General features: G+C 38.0%; 1 protein-coding gene across 4 annotated transcripts in view; it reads left to right on the forward strand.

Annotated features, from left to right (window-relative positions):
- Positions 1-497: 497 nt before the first annotated feature.
- LOC106079467 (uncharacterized) overlaps positions 498-19,337 on the forward strand; it is a 176,073-nt gene continuing 157,233 nt past the window's right edge. Inside the window, exons 1-4 of one of the 4 annotated variants that reach the window (XM_056025482.1) lie at positions 506-713; positions 9,435-9,550; positions 11,418-11,939; positions 15,330-15,529. In XM_056025482.1, the coding sequence (XP_055881457.1) occupies positions 11,531-11,939; positions 15,330-15,529 (609 nt within the window). In that variant the 5' untranslated portion in view covers positions 506-713; positions 9,435-9,550; positions 11,418-11,530. Of the gene's footprint in view, positions 714-9,434; positions 9,551-10,681; positions 10,836-11,417; positions 11,940-15,329; positions 15,530-19,337 lie in introns of those variants that run through there. The other 3 variants (XM_056025484.1, XM_056025481.1, XM_056025483.1) reach the window with 3 other exon arrangements.

The following is a 19,337-nucleotide window of genomic DNA, read 5'->3' on the forward strand; positions in this document are numbered from 1 at the left end:
AATTGGGAGTTGAAACCAGCTACCGGCGATGACAATATTGCGGAACAATGTACCCACCCAACGAAATACGAAGTTCAATTGAAACACTAATACACAAAATAAACATTCCATTGCTTGGTATAAGTTAAATTTGTTCCGTTTATGAGGTTTGAGCCTACGAGTTTGCATTCAAGTCGTTAAGTTTTTTTTTTTTAAATTCATTTAAAGAGCGATCACGGTAACATTCAGACATACCCCTCCCCTTTCCCAACTGGTCCAGACAAGTGATAGGATCAGAATTCATTGAGAAAGCTAAACGTCTGAAATTGCGCTAAACAAAAACAATTGGTAAAAGTATTTCTAATCGCACAGCTTTATTATTGTTAGTCTAGATCTATTACAAATTTATCTACATGATTAATCCAAGATTAATCCAACTAATTGATACAATTACATATAATATCAGCTTTGTTTGTTTGCTTTTTAAGAATTTGAAAAAAATATTTTTCTTGTTACAGTTTAGTTTATGGTACTACCGACCTCTATGCCATAACAAGTGATCCTTGACTAGGTCATGTTTCCGCAACGCAATAGTGTTGGTAAAGATAGCCCTTTACACATTGTAAGTCTGTCCAACCGAATGTGATGTGGCGAGACCAGCCGTGTCTTCAGACACAAGATACAAAGAGAACATGTCTATTGAAAACATAGTGGAATGCTAAAATAAGAATCAAGTGAGTTTGTTATTTTTTCAAATAATTATTTAAAATTTTAGAGGGTTAAAATAATCTACATAATCAGGGCCGGTCCTACAGATTGTGGGGCCCTATGCGAAACGGATTGCGCAGGACCCAGTATGGGTAGGGATAAAGATAATAAGTGAAAATTAAGAATTTGTATTAGAAACTAAATTTGTCTTTGCATTTTATTCATACTTTACTTTACTAAGTACAAAATCACGGTCAGATTAACTTTACGAGCCATCTACAGTAGATAGTAGTTGGCCAACAAAGGGCTGATAAACATTCAGATCTGCCTTTAAGATTTACTATCGAGTAACAAAATATTCCTTTTTTTTAAGAGGTCGAGATAGATTTAGATCTTTATTTGTGTGCCAATGACTTTTAAAGTAAATTATAATTATTTTAAATTCTTGTTTTGGTTAAAATTTGCTTTATTATTACATTTTTATTACCTAAAAGCTGACAATGCCGTTTTTTTTTTACAATCGCGAGTAGAATTTGTGTTTTATATATTTGAATGACACCCAGAAATGACAATTATGTCTGTTTTTAATAAGATTTGCATCAGTTTTCAAAAGATTTTAATACTATCTGGAGATTTTCATGAATTCCATGAACCCTTTTAATAAATAAGTTAAAATCGTTTAATTTAATAATTAATTTAAATAATTTAATTTAATAATTTATACCTAGAATTCGCGCGGGGCCTATGAAAGTGTGGGGCCCACCGCGGCCGCATAGGTTGCAGTGGCGTAAGACCGGCCCTGTACATAATAGTTGTTTACAACTTTATCTCAGCTTACAACTAAATGTGTACATTTTCGGTTTGCCAGCCAAATGTTCCGCTATAAGACCCAATTCTCGCCATGATGTAGCATCATAACGTTTTCATATTCTATTTCTTTAGACTATACAGAGGAATAGCATTTCATTGTCCGAAATGTGAACATTTTAGAATAAACTTGTGAGTAAGCTTCCAGTACGGAATTAAGGATTGTATTACATTTGACTTACAAGAAATATGCTGTGCATCATTGAGATATGTCGAGAAGAATATTTACTATTGGTGTATTTGAAGAAAGAATCGACTGCTTAAGCTATATTCTGCAGTTTTTCTGTAATTTTATTTTATTAAAAACCGTTGGGGTACGGACTGCAGGATAAAAGATAGGCTTTATATTTATATTTACTAATGATAAAATTTGAGATTAGAGTGTGTGTGCGACATAATATATAAATGGGCTCACGTATCAATACGTAGCTTATATTATATAGATATTCAACAAATTATGTTCACAAACTATTATTTCTCAATAAAAATAAGACCGCCCCCCCATTCAGAGGGCTTAGGTGGTGTCACAACATTCGGATGGTATGATGTCACGATGTGTTGTGATGCCGGGGATTTTACTTGAATTCAATAGTTAACAAAAAATGAAGATCTAGAATCACAATTGACAATTCTTTGATAAAACAAAACTCTGGAACTTTATTTAAATATAACGTAAGTACAACTTATGTACAAATTATAAATCAATGAGCATGAACCATATTACAAAGGCTTTTTAAACAGAGCTCTTAGAAACGTGTCTATCTACAAGGACTTAATATTATCGACTGACTTTACTTTCTTACTACCGCCAATTCTCTGGCGCTAACTCTTTTCAAAAATGTCTTTGTTTAATTCAAATCAACCAATAGATTTTAAACATACTAATTATGTCCCTTGGGTAAATCCTGACTTGAATGTCAAGTGTCTAAATTTGAGGATTAAATCCCGAGACTCATGTCGAGGGCTTATATTACTTTCAAAAGTGAAATGTACAAGCAATTCTATAATGTAATCTGTGACATATTACCCCCCCTCCATTTAGCATTTGTATGGTAATAGAAATGCTCATATGTATTAAAAATATTTAAATATACACAAAATACCATACATGAAATTATAGAAAAATGGTTGAGGTAACATATGACAAAATAAAGTCAACTTGGAGATAAAAAATATGTAAATGCAGTGAATAAAATTATTGATGACTTTGAACACCTGTTTCACTATACAAGTGGTTATGAAAATGAGACAATGCTTGTCATGAACAATATCAAAAGTTGTACAAAGCATAAATCTTGAATTGAATAAGTTATGAAGCTTCATGATGAAATTAAAATATGACATTATAACTCATTTGTGAAAATGTGTACATGGAAAAAAATATATTGCATATGAAAAATTGACATAGAAAAAAAATAATTGTGATAGTACATGACAATCTTCTGAGAAAATAATACTCAATGTGATATAAATCTCAATATGTGTGAAGCAATGAAAAATTCCAATTGTCTGTCATGTATCTGTACTATTATAGTAGGATATATGCAAAAATATTCGACCTGAAATAAAATACCTGAAATAAAATGCTCATGATTTAAAAATTAAAATGTCTGATGCATGTCATATGCAAAGATGCTGAAACATAATAAACAAAGTATCTTGAATGAGTGACTTTCCTCAGTGGGTTGCTTGGTGCTGAAATAAATACAACATCTGATATAGAACTCCTGTGGAAAAAATGAGTAGACAAATTAATTGATTAAGTACAACTGAATACTGTTCTTCCTTGACGAGTATGAATGATAATGGATCAAGTGACACTGAATATGCTATAGTACATATGTAGAGTAGAAATGTAAAGTTCGGAACCCTTCTGAATTGCCGACATGGATGTGCATGTGCGTTTTCTAAACTTGAAGAAAAGGTATTTCAGTTTATGAAGCTGTTGTCTCCATGTCATAATGATCTCACAGATAATGTCTGATTGAACCGCGTTTGAGTTTGGTGAAAATTAGAACTGTCCGACACCAAAACTCAATTTTCTGGTTGATGAACTTTGACGCTGTAGAATAATGGTAGCGGAATGCTTTGCGTTAGAATGTTCAATAGAGCAATGACTGAACAAGTCTGAGTTCAATCGGTCAATACAGCAATGTTGAAGAAGTTCATTTGTTCCTTTCTGAAGAAAAGTTGCCCCTTGAGTAGAAGGAGGATGAAACTTGGTGTTGTCAGTGTTGTTGCTCTCTGAGTTTCTTTCAAATTGCAGTACTGGAAATGTCTCAGAAACACTGGTAAAGAAATTTGCATGGTCTGTAAACACTTTAATGTTCTTCACTGTTTGTAGTGTTATGTCATTCATAGTGATGACCTTGGGAATGTCAATTTGATTTGATGCTGGTAATGAAACATCTATCTCAGGAATGGGTGTTGATGATGTTTCTTCTTCTTCCTCAGGAATAGTTGCTAAGCTTGTAAAATGTTCAACTTCTGCTTTGATGTCTTCATTATCTATTTCATGGTAATGTTCAAACATATGAACATGAAATACTTTGGTAACTTTGTTGACATTGATTTCATAAAGCAGGTTGGAAATCTTTCTGGTGATGGTAAATGGACCTTGCCATTTGTAAAACAGTTTGTTACTGAAATCTGGTAACAGTAATTTGACTTGATCTCCTTGAGCAAAATATCTTGATTTCATGTGTTGATGTAATATTCTTTGACTTTCAATGTTCTTGGTTGTAATGGCTTCTTGGGTTGACTCACATTCTTTCAGATGAGGAATACTTGTATGAGTGGTAGAGTCAAGTTGAAAAGTTTTTCTTTTGTCTGGTATAGCCAAAGTTGATTGAATATAAGTATCTGCTTCTGGTTCATGAGACTTGTCTTGATGGACTTCAGTTTGACCAGTTAGAGTTCTTGTATCATTGCTAGAGACTCTGGGCATGTCGTCTTGTTCTTCAAAGTTCAACAATGGACATTCGGGAATTGGAGGTGGACTTATGACCGGTAGGGATGGGCTTGATGTAACTGAGGGTGTCCATGTTGAGTGTTCTTGATTGTTGCTGGCTACTGGACTAGTAACTGGTTCTGTTGCATTCTGCATAGCTTGAGTAATTGAGGTAGTCATGTGATTATTTTGGCTAACTTGTTCAGGTGCCAAATGTTCTTGTTGTCTGGTCATGGATCTTGTCATTACTGCTAAGCATTTTTGACCTTGCTCTATGGCATTTGTACATTCAGCAAGTTCTTGAGGAGTGCATTCTTTAACTCCTTCTATGTTTCCAATGATTAGGTCCACTGGTAGATTGGGTGTTACTAATGCTTTTGTTTGACCACTGAAGAATGGTGTAGTAACATAAATGATGGCTTCAGGTAACTTGCTGACAGTTCCGTTGAATGCAGTGACTTGGACGTGGTTGCCCGTGAAACGGTTTGCGTGTACGAAGCGTTCATGTACTAATGTGGACGTGCTTCCGGTGTCACGAAGAACTTCCACCTTCTTGTCTCCTACAAAGCCTGGATAAAATTTGAGACCATTGGACTTTGCAATGACTGTCATAGTTGAGTGCTCATTGTAATAGCTTCTGTTAGGCATATATTGTGGTCTGGAGTCCTGTGAATGACTTCTGTAGCGAGGTTTGTTGTTATCTGGTTTATTATTTCTAGGTGCTTTGTTGAGATTGTATTGCTCTCTATTGCTGTATCTTTGAGTTGGTGATGTGGGTCTATCAAAATTTTGATTTTTGGAGACTGCCTGTTTTTTCCAACATTCATGAGTTTGGTGACCTTTTTTATGGCAATATGAACATTCTGTGGTTCTGCTGCGGCATTGAGACGTGAAATGCCCTAGTTTATGACATTTGTTGCATTTGACTTTGTCATCTGACTTATATCTTGCATTTTTGTCTTGAGCAAAGCAGACAAAATTTTCTTCAACAGATGGTTTGACTGACTTGTTTGGATAGGCTGCTCTATATTGTCTGATGATCTTGGTTAGTGTCTGGATATCAGTAGGATTTCTCTCTATAATGTAGGATTGAATATCTTCTGAGTGAGCATGGGTGATGTTGTCGATAATAATATGTTGACGAAGAGCTTGGTAACTTTCTTCTATTTTGGCCATGGATACCCATCTATCAAACCAGATTGACATATTAGCTACAAAAATTTGAGGATCATCATTTTGCTGTGGCCTTTCATTATAGAATTTCTTTCTATAGTTGGCTGAAGTTGCTCCGTATTGGCGCAGTAGAGCTTCCTTGATATCAGAGTAAGTGCTGCGTTCATTGATTGACAGTTGTGAGCAAATGTTGACAGCTTTGCCAGTCAAAAGGGTGAGGAGTGAGCTCGACCAATGTGCTTCAGGTAGACCGGATGTTGTAGCTATGTCTTCAAATCTTATGAGATACGAGTCCATATTGTCAATGTTTTCGTTGAAAGCCGATATTTTGTTCATTAATCTGTATTTGTCAAACATATTTGATTGACCTTGAATTGGAATGCTTTCTTTATTTTCTTTTTCGAATTCCATTTTTTCTTTTTCATGTTGCCTTTGTTTCTCGGCGTCTTGCAATTTTTTTTCTTCTAATTGCATGCGTTTTTCAGAATCTTGCCTTTGTTTTTCAGCTTCTTGCCTTTGTTTTTCAGCTTCTTGCCTTTGTTTTTCAGCTTCTTGCTCTTGATATTCTTTCTCTTCTTGTTTCTCTGCCCACTGGTCTGGCTTTGAAATTTGCTTTTCTTTGGCAAATTCTATTAATTCGAAGAATCGTTTTGTTCTAGCACTGGAAGCCATATTTAATTTTTTGTTAGTTTCTTGTATTGGAGCAAAATTTACAATATCTGGATTTTGTCTTTATCTCAGATATAATAATAATATAGATCTAGTGACAAAGTTCTTGAAGCCTTAATTTGCTAATAAATTCTTGACAGTAGACTTGTAGTTACTGGAGTCGTATGATTGAATATATAGATCTATTGAGCCGATGTACTTTTTACTGGTTTAACAGTTGGTTAAATCTGGTCTTCTGTTTACTTTGTGCTGCTCAAATGATTATTTACTGGTCTTCTTTGTAATGCCAGTTATTTGATTTACTGGTCTTTTATATTGCCAGTTATTTGCTTTACTGGTCTTTTAATATTGCCAGTTATTTGCTTTACTGGTCTTTTAATAATGCCAGTTATTATGTATATTGGTCTTATTCCTTTTGCCAATTACATATAATAATAGTTTTCGTGAGTTAGACGTAACTCTAACGAAAATCTTTATAAAAGAATTATCGATAACCAACTGACCTGTTAAACACAGAAATTCTGTCCTCCGTTAAATAAGAATGAAGTTCCTTTGAAGAGTTTAGAAATTGGTCCCAGATCTTGAATAAATTTCGTTAAAAGTTGTCCATGAACTTTTGTTAGTCGGAGAGTGCCAAATATGTCACAACATTCGGATGGTATGATGTCACGATGTGTTGTGATGCCGGGGATTTTACTTGAATTCAATAGTTAACAAAAGTGAAGATCTAGAATCACAATTGACAACTCTTTGATAAAACAAAACTCTGGAACTTTATTTGAATATAACGTAAGTACAACTTATGTACAAATTATAAATCAATGAGCATGAACCATATTACAAAGGCTTTTTAAACAGAGCTCTTAGAAACGTGTCTATCTACAAGGACTTAATATTATCGACTGACTTTACTTTCTTACTACCGCCAATTCTCTGGCGCTAACTCTTTTCAAAAATGTCTTTGTTTAATTCAAATCAACCAATAGATTTTAAACATACTAATTATGTCCCTTGGGTAAATCCTGACTTGAATGTCAAGTGTCTAAATTTGAGGATTAAATCCCGAGACTCATGTCGAGGGCTTATATTACTTTCAAAAGTGAAATGTACAAGCAATTCTATAATGTAATCTGTGACAGGTGGGAAGGGCAGTAGAGGTATTCGCCCCCCCCTCCCTATCGGCCAACAGGGAACATATAAAGATCGGTTAAATCACCAATAACACGTTTTATTCATATAGATATAGATATTTAATTGATTCTGTTAGCAAGCTGTGATTTCTACAAATAAATGGACCGCCCCCCCCCACTCGAAAGTTTATGGGGGGGGGGGTGCGGATTTGATGCCATCGGTCTCTCCCAACCCCACCAAATCGGGCAACATACTAGAGGGGTGGGCGAAATAATCTAAAAATAGGTTCAAATATAAATAACTAGTATATATTATTAGCATAAGGAATAAATTCATATACAAATTGTTTGAATTCTATACTAAAATTCGTCCACCCCCCCCCCACCTTCGAGTGGGGGGGGGGCTATCGGCCCTACCGCCCCCCCCCCCCCGATCCGCCAGTGGGTGTAATGCACAATTGCAAGACATGATTCCTCAAGAGAATTATCATTATTTTAGAGTTTAAAACAATGAAAGATGAGCTCACATACCGCTACCGTATCAATCTCAAATGATATTTTTAATTCATCCCTGGAACATAACTCAAGCTAAGCGTAATATCACACCCTTAATAATGCCTTTGTAATATTGAAAGCTGCGAAAAAGATTCTTCATACATATTTAGCACCATTCCTTACCGGAGAAAATCTAATGCCACTTCAAGACCTCTAGCAATTGTTGATATAGTGTCATAAAAACAGCAGGCGGATGGATCAGTTTGTTTGAAATACTCCAGGCCTTCCTTCAGTGATTACAAAGTAATAACGATTAATTTGGGTGTACTTTGACCTCTTCCACAATAAAAATGTCGTATGGATGAAGTGCTTCTTTCTAATTGTATCCTTAGCCCAAACTAACTAGATGGGTTCCAAACAATGTCTAGTATAACATTGGAATATTTAGAATTTCTTAATAATTTAGCTTGAACTATAACAGACTTGTGACATTGCGAAAGAGAAGGGTACAATACAAAGAAGAAAATGGTCGAGGAGGTGGGCGAATGGGAGCATGCAGCTAGATCTAGGTCAAAAAATGAAATTCATTCTGAATTGGCTGGTAGTGGAGGAAATGTGAATTAGAGCGTAAAACTGGAGACGTGAGACTATTGACTAGTACTTTCTGACGTGTACACAACACATTAACTACTGAACTAGTGTCTTATTGGTCTTTGTTTCTTTTGATAATCACTGTGTGTTTTTAGTTGCATGGATAATAACAATGATTGAAAGGCATTACAGCGTTAAAAAGACATCAATTCAGTACAGCCTATTTTCTTAAGTGGGTCAAGAGGTGCTTTAATATGTTACCATTACCCTAAAGTGCTGGATCTGCATTTATAACGTAAATATCTAGGTCATATCTGTAGTAGGCTCTTTGACACACGAACAAAACTACAACACAGAGGCAAAGGCGGATCCCGAAGTAAGAAGGAGGACAATGTTTCTTTAAAACCCAACTTCTCTCTCTCTGTTTGTTTCTGCCTATAGTTGTGCCAGAAAGTTTATAATATTATATAAATACAATCTCATTTAATTTGTTTTGGAAAATACTTTCTATTCCTCTTAAAGTATATGTTATTGTACACTAACATTACATTAAATAAATATGATATTTAATCATTTACAAAAGTGTATTCTGTATAATAATATCAGAAATTCTCTCTATAAAGTGTAGGTCCTTCTAGGTTTGAAATGTAAACACTTGATTGCATAAAAAATAGTTTTTTAAGTCCGAATCCTACTGGTGGCACGGATATTTCATTAAAATGTGAAGTGTCTGCCCAACTTCAGGTAGTGACACTATTTCGTGAATATTTTGACTTCTCCTGACATTTTGACGTCACTTTGTGTCACTCTGTCTGGTGTTAGAGGGTTACACGTTTCAAAAAGTGCACAGTTCTTTGTATTGTTTCTACTAGATAAGAAACCTGTGTTACAAGCGGCCAACATTACACAGTAGAACACAAAACGTACACGAAGTGAGACTCAGTTCTAGGATTTAAATAAAAAAGCAAAACTAGGAGCTCCTTTAGAGGTATTTGCACCTACAACTTTCGTCTGTTAATCAAGATAAGTTCAACAAAAATCTTATTACTTATACATTTAGCTTTATACAAAGACTATTGTTAAATATTATAGATGCAGCGGACACATTGGGTTAAAATCTTGTGGTGTTTGTCATTATGGGCTATGTGGTTACACCTACTTATATATGTATGCTTTACAATATTGAAACATGTTAAAACAGTTTGTGCATTAAAATTATCATTAACCTATTACAATAACATTAATTCCAGACATTGTATGTGCTTAATAAAAGAATATAATATTATAAACTTTCTGACGCAACTCTAAATGATCTTAATAGTGAACCAGTTTCACGTAGCTATGAAATTAAATTGTATCAATGGATTTGTTTATTAATCAAGCAGATCGAATAACTTCGTTGGAACGAATAGTATTCAATTGAATTGCTTGAACAAGGTGTTTGGGGCTAAATCTAAGTCTCCTTCTATCTTTTCCATGAACGAGAGACTGTACGAATTGTCATGTTATGTTTGTTAGCAGCTCCCTGAAGGAGCAAAGCCGCTTGTAGTTTTGTGTGATCTGTTCATCTGCTGCAATGTATCCGTATATTTATCTGTGGCATTTTACGTCTCGAGAGACGATCTTTTTCCTTTGCAACTTCTTGTGTGACTAAAGAGGCCAATCCTTGATACACAGCTGCGATCGCAGGTTGGGCATATATAATCACCAGGCGCCGTTGCATTTTCACCCTTCTTTCTGCTTCTGTTGTGTATGACATCTGCAATCCGTGACCCTTCCTTTATGCTCTCTCTCCATGTGGATCTATCCAGTGCCACCTCTTCCCAGCTGCCAGTGTAGATTTTGAAGAGCTTCATGTCGCGTTTGCATACATCCGTATAACGTAAAAGTGGGCAACCAGCGGCTCTCCTGTGGAAGTCGACCTACTGGCATTCTACGAAGTGGCCAAGCCAGCCAAGGCGTCTGCTGCTGATAACAGAGCGGATGTCCTGGCACCCTGCTCTTTGTAGCACTTCCTCTTTGGTTATCTTATCTTGCCACTTTATTTTAAAGATCCGCCTTAGGCATCGGAGGTGGAAGACATTCAGCTTTTTTTCCTGCCATGAGTAGGTTGACCATGTTTCACTTCCGTACAGCAAGGTGCTCAACACACAGGTCCGGTAGACTAGGACTTTAGACTCTTTCTGCAACCGTGACATGGTGGCCATTGCCTTGGCTATCCTGTTGTTTATGTCTTTATCCAGTAGAGTGTTGTTGGATATGATGGAGCCAAGGTAACAAAAGTGACAGTGACAGTATATTTATACACATTATAAAACAAGATTTCATTGGTAGAAGTTTTTGCTATTTATACATCTGTACACGTGATCACGGTAATCCGCATTGATAATTTAATTTCTTTGTATACTTGTTGAAAGTCATGCGATGTTCAGGTTACAAAGAGCCCATCACATTGGCTGGTGATTGATCCTGGACATGTTTCAGAGGGAATAACTTACGACACGCTGTCACTGGCCACATCACCGCCAACTTTGCTAAGTCCTTTTAAAACCCACTGCTACATTAGCTACTTCTTCTTTCTAATTGGCCTAAGAGTTGAGTCTATGGAAGCTTGCCTCCATTTGTCTGAACTATTCAGTATCGTTCCAGCTCTGACCGCTGAGGCTGAAAGCAGAATTCAAGCCTTGGAGAGTAAACACGTGATCTAGAACTTTGCAATAGCAGTACCAAATTTCGTTTTATTGTGTTCGAAAAACTTGTTCTTTAACTAACTTATTTGTTTGCACCACTAAGTATTTACCATGTTGTGTATAAACTTATTTTTAAAATGTTTAATGATTCTTTTGATATTTCAGGAACCATACTAAAACAAACTAGCATTGGAATCTTCGAGTATAAAACATTTCAAAAGTTTTGCTCTTCTATACAACGTTTTAGCAAGTCTGAATCATTGTTCCTAACTTGGACAATGGATGCATCTATTGCACAGGTAATATACTTGTCATTTGCTAGTTTGACACTCATGTGTTTATCAACGACTGAGTCAACAATTGAGTCAACCAGTCTAAAATCAGCTAATACAACACTCCTACAGCCAGACAATACAACCTATGGAGACAAGAATGCTTTTCAATCTTTGACTAATATTGTTGGCAATAATATAACGAGTTTTTCTTCAAGAAATGAGAGTAACAATATAATCAACGAAGAGCTAGAGAAGCTAGAACACTCAGGTTATCTCTTTTTTCCACACATATATCGTGCATTTATTCGTGCAGGAAAAAGTCCCGAGGATTTTAACATTAGCGCTGCATGCTCGCACAATCTGGCCAACTATTACAAGGGACTGTATCTTAAGAAAGCTTGGGCATGGAACAGTAAGTGCATTTTTTGTATCACTTTCAAATCATTGTAAGACTTGTATTGAAAGTAATTTTTTTTTTACGCGCTATACTTTATACTACATTTTAGAATACAGCTAGAGGAAACATATGTGATACTACATTTTAGAATGTAGATAGGCTAGACATATCTGATACTACATTTTAGAATGTAGATAGGCCAGACATATCTGACACTACATTTTAGAATGTGGAAAGCCAGACATATCTGATACTACATTTTAGAATGTAGATAGGCCAGGCATATCTGATAGTACATTTTAGAATGTAGATAGGCCAGACATATCTGATACTACATTTTAGAATGTACATAGGCTAAACATATCTGATAGTACATTTTAAAATGTGGAAAGCCAGACATATGTGATGCTACATTTTAGAATGTAGATAGACAATAATTATATCTCATACTACATTTTTGAATGAAGAAAGGCCAGACATATCAGATACTACATTTAGAATGTAGATAGACCATACATATCTGATACTACATTTTAGAATGTAGATAGGCAAGACATAACTGACACTACATTTTAGAATGTAGATAGGCCAGACATATATGATACCCGATTTTAGAATGTAAATAAGACATACATATCTGGTACTACATTTTAGAATGTAGATAGGCCAGACATATCTGATACTACATTTTAGAATGTAGATAGGCTATAAATATCTGATACTACATTTTAGAATGTAGATAGGCCAGACATATCTGATACTACATTTTAGAATGTGGAAAGCCAGACATATCTGATACATTTTAGAATGTAGATAGGCCAGACATATCTGATACTACATTTTAGAATGTAGATAGGCCAGACATATCTGATACTACATTTTAGAATGTACATAGGCTAAACATATCTGATAGTACATTTTAGAATGTGCAAAGCCAGACATATCTAATGCTACATTTTAGAATGTAGATAGACAATAATTATATCTGATACTACATTTTTGAATGAAGAAAGGCCAGACATATCAGATACTACATTTAGAATGTAGATAGACCATACAAATCTGATACTACATTTAAAATGTGGAAAGCCAGACATATCTGATACTACATTTTAGAATGTAGATAGGCAAGACATAACTGACACTACATTTTAGAATGTAGATAGGCCAGACATATATGATACCCGATTTTAGAATGTAAATAAGCCATACATATCTGATACTACATTTTAGAATGTAGATAGGCCAGACATATCTGACACTACATTTTAGAATGTGGAAAGCCAGACATATCTGATACTACATTTTAGAATGTAGATAGGCCAGACATATCTGATACTACATTTTAGAATGTAGATAGGCCAGACATATCTGATACTACATTTTAGAATGTAGATAGGCCAGACATATCTGATACTACATTTTAGAATGTAGATAGGCCAGACGTAACATATTACAGCTGAATACTGAAGCTTAAGAAAAGTTTGCCAAAGCCAACACTAAAATACCATTGGATTGAAAGACTGCACAAAACAGGAAAAGTTCAAGGTCACCCTGTCAAACCATTTCCAAGAAGTGGATTTCAGCAGAAACTCGTCAGAAGATCAAGAAAAGAAGAGAGAAGAAAGCAGTCGTGAACAGTAAAACAAGAGCAGTAAAAGGAAAAGCACAAAAAGAATATGCTGAAACAGGAATGTCAAGCGTAGCATCAGAACAGACAGGCGGAACTACACTGAAGCGCTGGCAAAAGAAGTAGCCTTCAGAACAGCACCAAGGACCTGTATTCAGTAGCCTTCAGAACAGCACCAAGGACTTCAGAACAGCACCAAGGACCTGTATTCAGTAGCCTTCAGAACAGCACCAAGGACTTCAGAACAGCACCAAGGACCTGTATTCAGTAGCCTTCAGAACAGCACCAAGGACTTCAGAACAGCACCAAGGACTTCAGAACAGCACCAAGGACTTCAGAACAGCACCAAGGACTTCAGAACAGCACCAAGGACTTCAGAACAGCACCAAGGACTTCAGAACAGCACCAAGGACTTCAGAACAGCACCAAGGACTTCAGAACAGCACCAAGGACTTCAGAACAGCACCAAGGACTTCAGAACAGCACCAAGGACCTGTATTCAGTAGCCTTCAGAACAGCACCAAGGACTTCAGAACAGCACCAAGGACTTCAGAACAGCACCAAGGACTTCAGAACAGCACCAAGGACTTCAGAACAGCACCAAGGACTTCAGAACAGCACCAAGGACTTCAGAACAGCACCAAGGACTTCAGAACAGCACCAAGGACTTGTATTCAGTAGCCAAAAAGATATAGGGAAAATTGGCCAAGCTGTAGAGACCAGAGCAGTGTAACTTCAGCGAATGCTTTAATTATCTACACATGACTTATCATACAATGAGCTACAGAATCTCATTATAAAACTAAAATAATTAATTACTACTACTTCATAACTATTTGGTTTCATGACGTGTGCAGAGAAATTCTCAAACTGTCACAAAGGGGGCTAAATACCAATACACGTGCCGAAGCTTCCTCGTTGGTCACATAAGAAATCAAAATTGGAGCGCTTTATTTCTTCTCATTTTAAATGCTCTAAGTCCTTGGTAATAAACTCTAGAAACATACACTTGGTAAATTTACACTATTTCATACCATATTCTGTAGATTTTTTAAATCCAAGTGTCTGATAATAGAAATGTGGTTTGCAATGAAAGCGATTCGCATATTTGAGATTAGGGTTGAACATTTTGTTAGCAAAAAAAAAAGCTAGCAAAGCAAAAAAGAAATACTATGAAACTCAGAAGTGCCAATACTGCAAGGTTATATCGGTTGGACGTTACTGTCTCGTAGCATGAGTTGCAAGCCATCTTGTACAGGTTATATCGGTTGGACGTTACTGTCTCGTAGCATGAATTGCAAGCCATCTTGTACAGGTTATATCGGTTGGACGTTACTGTCTCGTAGCATGAGTTCCAAGCCATCACTTGTACATGCTCATGGGAGGAGTTTCACACATTTATGTCTAGTTGTGAGGTAATATTGGTTGACACATGTCTAGTTGTGAGGTAATATTGGTTGACACATGTCTAGTTGTGAGGTAATATTGGTTGACACATGTCTAGTTGTGAGGCAATATTGGTTGACACATGTCTAGTTGTGAGGCAATATTGGTTGACACATGTCTAGTTGTGAGGCAATATTGGTTGACACATGTCTAGTTGTGAGGCAATATTGGTTGACACATGTCTAGTTGTGAGGCAATATTGGTTGACACATGTCTAGTTGTGAGGCAATATTGGTTAAACACATGTCTGATATTATTATGACTGTTAATACTAACAAAAAATAAACATACAAAACAAAATGATTGAAATATTTGATTTCCTTTTCTAGTGTATGATGCAACGGGGAAACAAAGAGCAGGTATTCTAACTGGTGCGCTGACGTGGGCAGGAAATTATCAACAATGTTTAGATTCATTGGGCTATCGAAATAACATTAAAGAATTTCAAGTTGGATCTGAAATTTCTGCTCAGTACTGCTCAATCTATATCTCAACACCTTCATGGGTCAAAGAATTGGTGGACTCACTGGTAAATATAATATTTAGACTAATCTAAAGTAAAAGCGCAATAAGTCCTGGTTGATTCCTTCATGTACTGATTGACATATCACTTGGCGTGGACCAAAAATATAGGACAGTTTCACCAGTTACTACTTTCCGTATGCCTATAGAAACTAAGCACCTTTCATTATCGAAACCGCAGCTTTTTAAGTTAACAGATAAAGACTTTTTATTTGTGATTTCGCCCCAACCACTATTCCTAATAACACCTGATTGGCTTTTTACAACAGAAGTTCAATGGTTCAAATCTCTAATCGCACCATAACTTTTGTTTTATTTTTATATGCTTTTTTAAAATATTGTTTTTGCACAATTAAATTTTTAGCGGCCCCCGTAAGGGTAAAAGCCGCTATTAGGTTTGTGCAAAATGTCCGTTTGTCACAGATCTCGAAAACTAGAAAAGAAATAAAACATATTTTTTTCACCATGCGATGCAGCTTGAAAAGTTTAGGTGCAACGGCTACTTTTGGCTTTCAAAAAGGAAACCGTTTAATTTATACAATTAGTTATGCAAGTAAAGAGATCCTGGTGTTTGAGTGGGTGACTATGTGAGGATGGACCACCGCAACACAATACTTTGGCTCAAGTTCCCCTAGACCTGAGGCCCAGACGGCCCGCTCTGGGTCAACCGGCTGGTCATGCCGAGCTACCAGCATAGGCCCTCGACCTACTGTATCGGACACACGTCCGATGCAGCAGCTGACTGAGTATAGCACCTGTGTAGCCCTGGCGGGCTCATTCTGGACATCCGAATGGCCCTTTCCTTTGTTGGACTCGATGGCGGGTGGGGAGCACAGGTGCCGAACTAATATTAAACCCATATGGATAAAAAAGTACCAAAAAACTACTTGCCCCAGACCTATGTCTGGGCAAGAAACGTCAAACTGATGATAAAAAAGAGGAGGCCTCAAAAAGCTGTGCTACCTGGCCATCATTTCTGGTGCTCAGGTGCACAGAGGAGGGGAAAAGCCTGATAAAGTTGAGCCCTTTTCTTATCTATAAGGGACTCAAGTCAGTAGTGGGAGAGCCCAAGAGTGTGTCTAAGCTACACAAGTCGATGAAACTTCTTGTAGAAGTAGATAGCAAGATACACTCTGATGGGCTTTTAAGATGCAGAAGACTCTGTGATCTCCAAGTGGAAGTCATATCACACAAGAGTCTGAACACCAGCAGAGGTGTAATCAGCTCTAGGGACCTACTGGAATGTTCCAAGGAGGAAATAGTGGAGGGTATTGAAGGAGTCATCCATGCCCGGCGCATTACCAGGCGCAGGGATGGGGAGAAGGTCAAGACCGCCACTATTATCCTCACATTCAGAACTAGGACACCGCCAGAGTATGTGAAGGCAGGATACCTACGAGTTACAGTGAGGCCCTACATACCTAACCCCATGATGTGCTTCAAGTGCCAGGGTTATGGACACGGCGCGGCAGTTTGCAAGAGGAACACTGTGTGTGCAAGATGTGCTGGAGAGGGCCATGAGGACAAGGGCTGCACAGCCCAGTTCAAATGCCCGAACTGTCACGCTGGCCACTCAGCCTACTCCAAGGACTGCCCTGTGTGGAAACAGGAGGTTGCCGTGCAGGAGTACAAGGCAAGAAATGGATGCATGCACCTTCAGCCAGGCGAAATCGGCTGTATTGGCCCTACCCAAGGGCCAATTCGGCTTGACAAAGACCTACGCCCAGGCTGCGGCTAAGATAGGAAGATCCATAGCCACACAGACGCACACATTGACTCCACCACCCCCTGCTCCTCCTCTAACTCAGAAGAAAACACCGCCAAAGAACACACCTCCGAAGAGACAAGAAAGCCTCGTTGTCATGCTAAAGAATAGGTTCTCTGTGCTCGCTGATGAGAGCAAGGAGACTGAACAGCATGTCAAAACCGAACTCCGGGAGAACCCGGAGACATTATGTCTGACACAGGTTCTCCTCAGAGAACCCAGCCAGACACCCCAACCTCTACTGAATTAGAGGTTGACCAACTCCCTAAGGGGAGAACTCAAAACGGAAAGGATGCCCGAGGTGAGGGAGGAGGAAATAGCCTCCGCTCTAGCCAGAGGGACCCCACTCTCTTCAGAGAGAAAGACTCCCCCCCCCCAAGAGGGGGTGTCCTCATCTCCACCCAAATCCAAGTGGAAAAACACTAAGGTCACTGGAATAAAAGGAAACCCCTCTCAAGGCCTAATAGCTCCAAGTAGGTCATTTAGAATAAGCCATGGATTCCAGAATTGTACAGTGGAATTGTAGAGGCCTCAAGGCCAATTACGAGGAAATGCAGTAACTGATGGACTCTGAGACTTCTGTAGCTAACTGCTTACAGTAAACATTTCTGAAGGATAGCATCAGTTTCCGAAGCTACAGTGATTACTGCAGGAATGTTGAGGATGCAGAAATAGCATCAGGTGGAGTCTGTATCCTTGTGAAGGACAACATCCCCCATGAGAGGGTAGAACTACAGACTACACTACAGGCCGTAGCAGCTAGGATAATCCTACACAAGGTTATCACTTGCTGCAGTCTGTACCTACCATCAGGCACTACATTAAACCCAACAGACATGGAGTACCTATTGAAACAACTCCCTCGGCCCTATATAATCCTTGGGGATTTCAATGCCCATAACACTATTTGGGGATCCAACAATACTGACACAAGAGATCGTATACTGGAGGATATCTTCCTCCAACATGATTTATACATACTTAATGATGCATCACCGACCTACTTGCACCCAGGAACTGGATCTCTCACGTACATTGACCTCACCGTATGCGTCCCTGGACTTCTGGACGACTTTAAATGGTCAGTTAGCAATGATCTATGGGGAAGTGATCACTTCCCAATCATCATTACTAACAATCTCCCCTCATTTGGACGACCTCAGCGGTGGAAACTGAACAAGGCCTATTGGGAATAATTCCAAAAAAGATGCTCCGAGGATATCACAGAAAATATCCTCGATGAACAGAACCCAGCTGATACCTTTGCTAGCAAGCTACTTAGTATAGCCAGGAAAGTTGTCCCCCTAACCTCCGCAAATCCAAAACGGCCTAGCAAACCATGGTTTGATACAGCTTGCAAAAGTGCTATTGGCGATAGGAAAAAACGACTTTATGCATTTATAAAGAATCCTTCCCAGGAAAACCTAAAGCTATTCAGGATAGCTAGAGCAAAGGCTAGACAAACCATACAGTCAGCCAAAAGGAATTCCTGGAGAAGTTTTGTCGGCAGTCTGGATGCCAAAACGTCTGCTAGAGCGGTTTGGAAGACAGTAAGACGAATGAAAGGGAAAGAATCAAATGCAATAGGGCATTTAAAAAAACTAAGGACGAACTGTCGCGTCCCCCAGAGAAATAGCTGACTGTCTTGCATCCTCAATAGCAGAAAAGTCATCCACTGCACACTACACGTCAAAATGTCAAAACCAGGGAGGAAAGACACCCCATTGATTTCAGGTCAGAGAACAATGAAGACTCTAACAAACCGTTCTCGCTTGAGGAACTGAGGGACTCGCTGGACTAGTCACATGACACAGCGCCTGGAGAAGACGAAATCCATTACCAGTTCCTCAAGCACCTTCCCGAACCCTCATCGGCAGTCCTGCTAGGGGTCTATAACTGTGTGTGGCAAACAGGCGCTTTCCCAAACAGCTGGAGGAAAGCCACAGTTATACCGATACCTAAACCGGGAAGAGACGGCTCTGACCCAGCTAACTATCGACCAATAGCACTAACAAGCTGCATCTGCAAAACCATGGAAAGAATGATTAAC

This window comes from Biomphalaria glabrata, chromosome 4 (assembly GCF_947242115.1).
Source record: "Biomphalaria glabrata chromosome 4, xgBioGlab47.1, whole genome shotgun sequence".
NCBI lineage: Eukaryota > Metazoa > Mollusca > Gastropoda > Planorbidae > Biomphalaria > Biomphalaria glabrata.